This window comes from Laccaria bicolor, genomic scaffold (assembly GCF_000143565.1).
Source record: "Laccaria bicolor S238N-H82 LACBIscaffold_37 genomic scaffold, whole genome shotgun sequence".
NCBI classification, from domain to species: domain Eukaryota; kingdom Fungi; phylum Basidiomycota; class Agaricomycetes; order Agaricales; family Hydnangiaceae; genus Laccaria; species Laccaria bicolor.
Window position 1 is genome coordinate 140,273 of NW_001889908.1, and position 4,319 is coordinate 144,591.

Sequence of the window (4,319 nt, forward strand, 5' to 3'; positions counted from 1 at the left end):
AAAATTCTGTTGGGCACTACCTTCAGGGTCTACTTTAGGGTCCATCCCAAAAAGGAAATCTCATATGGTTTGACCCAAAAGTGAAGAAACATGATTCAGGTCCATGTAAGGGGATGTTGAGATGTTGGTCACATGACCAGTTACCAAAAATGGTCAAAATCAAAGTTGTAGACCTATACTGTAGCTTCCTGAATTATGTTCTGAAGTGTTTCTGGTGTGGAGAAATGAAGTAAAGAATTTTCAAGAGTGTTGGATATTTAGAAGGCTAAGAGTAAGGGCTATAATTATTATATTATGGGAAAATTATCAAAAGAGGAAGGTGCATGCCCTGAAAGGGAAACTGACACTGTCAGACTACAAAGTTTACAAAAGTCAGACGTACACTACAAGGTTTACTAATAGACTATGAAAGTTGGACTTAGATTACAAAGTTTAGTGATAGAACTACAAAAGACTATGAAAGTCAGACTTAGACTACAATTTAGCAGACATCCTGCCAATCTCTGCCATGCTTGGCAGAGTTCTGAGGATTCCTGCAGGACTCTGTCCAGTCCTGCAGGAATCAGGGGGAACTGTAAAGTACACCCCCAGCCAACTTTTTCCCCCCCTACCTTAAAAACCACCCAAGCTTGGCAGAGCTCTGACAGAGTTGAGCTGAGCTTGGCAGAGATTACAGGGGGACAATAAAGACCTCCAATTTTTCACCATTGCTGCCTGTACTTTTTGATGCCCTACATATTCCGCTGGATTCCACCGGATTCCACATGTATGGACTGGAATCCACTTTTGAAAATCTTTTATCTCATATCTCCACAATGGGAGCACCTCAGAACACAATTCAACCAAATTTGGGAAGCTACAGTGCCAGCTACAACTTTTGTTTTTGACCATTTTTGGTAATTGGTCATGTGACCATCATCCTGACATCCCATTGAATGAACCCTGATAAGCAGAATCCTCATTATCTTGAATTTCTTGACTTTTTCGTCATACAAGATCATATTTCCTTTTGTGGGTATATATAAATGGCCCTGACATGGACCCTGAAGGCAGTGCCCCATATTGTATACACTGCATATACCAACTCCATTTTTTTGTGATTTTTCTGCTATTCTTTTACTAGAAATACTTATATTTCCTTTTTTGGATATGTACCCTGAACCTGACAACAGCTATTTGGAAATGTGCACAGACCATGTAAACAGTACCCCAACATTGTCAACAATGGTTACAGTGTTTTGCATATTGTTTTGCACAACCAAATTTTCGTGAGCGCTGTTTGGCTGTGTTGCGACATGACATTTTGGTCACATCCCAAACCCTGAACCCACCGTCCTCATTTTTCGGCAGCCAGAATACTTTCTACGTGCAGGTTCAAGACTTCGAAATATTGAATCAAGGTCAGAATCATATTTTAGCTTGAAACTGTAGGGATGGAGCTCCCTCGTCGTCAGCCAAGCATCTTTCCTGAAGTATAGGAGGTTGGTCCATCCTTTTTTTACAGAACCGGCCTCCATTTCTCTCCAGTTCCCCTCGATTTCCCACCTGAATCCATTCTTGGTAGTGCCCTGCAGTGTCAAAGCCGATTCGAAATCTGAGCAATGGAGGGATTTTCACGATGAGCAGTATAAAATGTGAGTGGAACCTTCAAACGATTGATATCACTCTCTGACTACCATGAACCCTCAGGGCTCCATTTACAACAAGGACGATGCCGAGAACCACCCTCTGATTTCGCGAAACGCCAATGACCAGCGTCCATCTGAAGGGTGGTTGAGAAACCCGGTGTGGATTGGTATGTTTTACTTGCCTGATTTTCATACGTCTTGCCTAAAAATCTCATAGATGATGGAGTCAACCCGCCTTGCTTTTATCACTCTCATCAGGAGGTCAACGATGCCCTCGTCGCCGCTGGTGTAACCCCGGGTATCCAGTATGATCAATATGCTGCAAGAGTCACTCCGACACCTGTTGCTACTGAACCACCTGTGCCCCTCACACCTTCTCTAATCAACTTGACAAACAACCACTATAGGACAGGGGTTGATAGCACTGGTACGTCTTCTGTTCTCATTTAAGATTCATCTTGAAATCTAACATCCATTGCTCGCAGCACCTGCTTCAAAGGGCCACCTTATCAATGTCACCCTCATGTACTCCAGCACGACAGCCGCGCCTACTGGATGGGGAAAGGCTGTCCCAAAGAAATGCAAGAATACAAAGATGGACATGATCTTACTGGATTCAATCACATGTGTTGACTTTGTCAAGGCAATTTTGGGGGTCCACGGCATTTCCGACAAGTTTGCCCCAGGTGTACACTCAGGCCCCGACTTTAAAATGTGGTGGAACGGTGCTGTGTTCGTTTGACCCTTTCTTTTACTATGTTGTAGTTCCAATAACGTATTCACTCCTTAAGCGGCAGCAAGGGTGGCACCCCCTCTATTCAGAATGACCATCAGTTTAGTGTTGCCCTTGGAGCTCTTCTCAAAAAAGACAAAAGCAAGGTTTAAGTCAGTGTGGAGATTGACATTGATGACATGGAGGGTTTCCGGATCAAGCATGTAGTAAGCAAAACCTTTCTTTATTGATGAGCGAGCTCACGCCAATATCTAGCTTCCTCCTTCCATCTCAGATGCACCAACGGTGGGTGGTGACAAAGAATTGGCATACGGCACTCGGGTAAGACTTATATTATCTGTTGCTTATACAACATCCCACTGATCTTATCTCTTTACAGGTTCCATGTATTGACAACTTTAGCAAGCTTTCCCAACTACATGGCAAATTCATAATCGACCTCGAAGACGTGGTCTTGTCAGACGCACCAGGGAGAACACGGCGAAGCTGGATATTGTTACGTTAACCCAATGAGTGAACATGTCTGTTTGAATCCTCTTCAGCTCAAAACTTGGGCTGCAGCTATGGTACATCTGTCTATTTCATTTGCCCTTCTTCAAGTCTGACATTGGTGAAGGCTGCCGGAGATGCAACCAAGCATGAACCACCTAACATAAATGTGTTTGATGGTGCTCATGATGGCCATCTCAACAGTCCTAAAGCTTGTGGACGAACTGGTCCTTTTTCGAGCTCTGCTCACGCTGCAGTGTTGCCAAACCCTAACCGTGATGCCATGGCTTTATTGGTGTCCGCCCTTCTCAGGGGACTTTCTCATAAGTGCGGTCGCTCCACATCCAAGTCCCCTACACGACCTGTCCCTTCCACCCTGAAGCGGTCGAAACCTATGTCTCCCACCACAAACTCTCCAGTCCCAGAGGCAGGGCATGAGCTCTGTGACTGTCTTCATGACTTTGCCAAGTTGGAGGGCATCAACTTGACTTCTCACGAAATTGCTCTCTGCGAGTAAGATTACTCTCCTGACATTATTCCTTTTGTTGATGATGCCGAATCATTGGTGCCACAAGGGGTATAGTTATCAAGTTTAGCACCATTTTGGCGCTGATTTGTTTTGTCGTCGACACTCGCTTTGTCCAACCACACGCAGTATTCTGCAGGGATATCACCATATTCTGCTTGCCAAATGGCCTGCAACAGCTCATTCCTCTCCAATGCTTCACTTGCTACATGCTTGTTGCTCATTTCCCAATGACGCAAGGCCCACGATATTGTAGCAATAGATACATCAGCATTTCGGGAAGCATAGAGCTCCTCCTGGAGCTCGTCAAGGTAGACCTTGGGCCGAGCAGCAATCAAGGCAATCAAATAATTCATGTCTGAAAATTGGTTGTGCAAAACAATATGCAAAACACTGTAACATCATGTCTCTGCTGTTTTTCTGGTTATATTTGCACTAATTACCAATTTTACCATATTTGGAAATGTGCACAGACCATGTAAACATTACTCCAACATTGTCAATAACAGTTAACACCATGTGTATACCTTTTCCCCTTCTTTTCTGATCTTCTGGCTATATTTGCTCAAGAACAGTCTACATCATGTTCATTCTTTTTTGCTGATTTTCTGGCTATATTTGCATTAATTACCATATTTGGAAATGCGCACAGACCATGTAAGCAATACATCACCAATAGTGAGCACCATCCCTATTTTTTTCCCTTTTCCCCACGATTTCTGGTTATATTTGCATTAATTACCATATTAGGAAATGCGCACAGACCATGTAAACAGTACCCCAACATCATTACCACCATCCCTATTTTTCTTCTGATTTTATTGCTAATTTTTATCTGAAAATATAGAACTTGCCATATTTGGCAATTTTTAGTGTTCATTCTGGTCACTGCATTCCAGTGCCATTCTGTTCTGGTCCTTAGGGTTAGGTTAGGTCCATTCTG

General features: G+C 43.4%; 2 protein-coding genes across 2 annotated transcripts; one reads left to right on the forward strand and one right to left on the reverse strand.

Moving 5' to 3' along the window:
• Positions 1–1,677: 1,677 nt before the first annotated feature.
• LACBIDRAFT_331920 (uncharacterized protein) lies at positions 1,678–3,003 on the forward strand (the record flags this gene model as incomplete). Its single annotated transcript, XM_001886310.1, has 7 exons — positions 1,678–1,795; positions 1,846–2,055; positions 2,114–2,360; positions 2,420–2,507; positions 2,617–2,682; positions 2,741–2,817; positions 2,904–3,003. The coding sequence occupies 7 exons, from the start codon at positions 1,678–1,680 to the stop codon at positions 3,001–3,003; spliced, it is 906 nt and encodes a 301-aa protein (XP_001886345.1).
• Positions 3,004–3,369: 366 nt separating this feature from the next.
• LACBIDRAFT_331921 (uncharacterized protein) lies at positions 3,370–3,895 on the reverse strand (the record flags this gene model as incomplete). Its single annotated transcript, XM_001886376.1, has 2 exons — positions 3,370–3,734; positions 3,829–3,895. 2 exons carry the CDS (start codon positions 3,893–3,895, stop codon positions 3,370–3,372), a joined length of 432 nt encoding a protein of 143 aa, XP_001886411.1.
• Between the last annotated feature and the right edge of the window lie 424 nt (positions 3,896–4,319).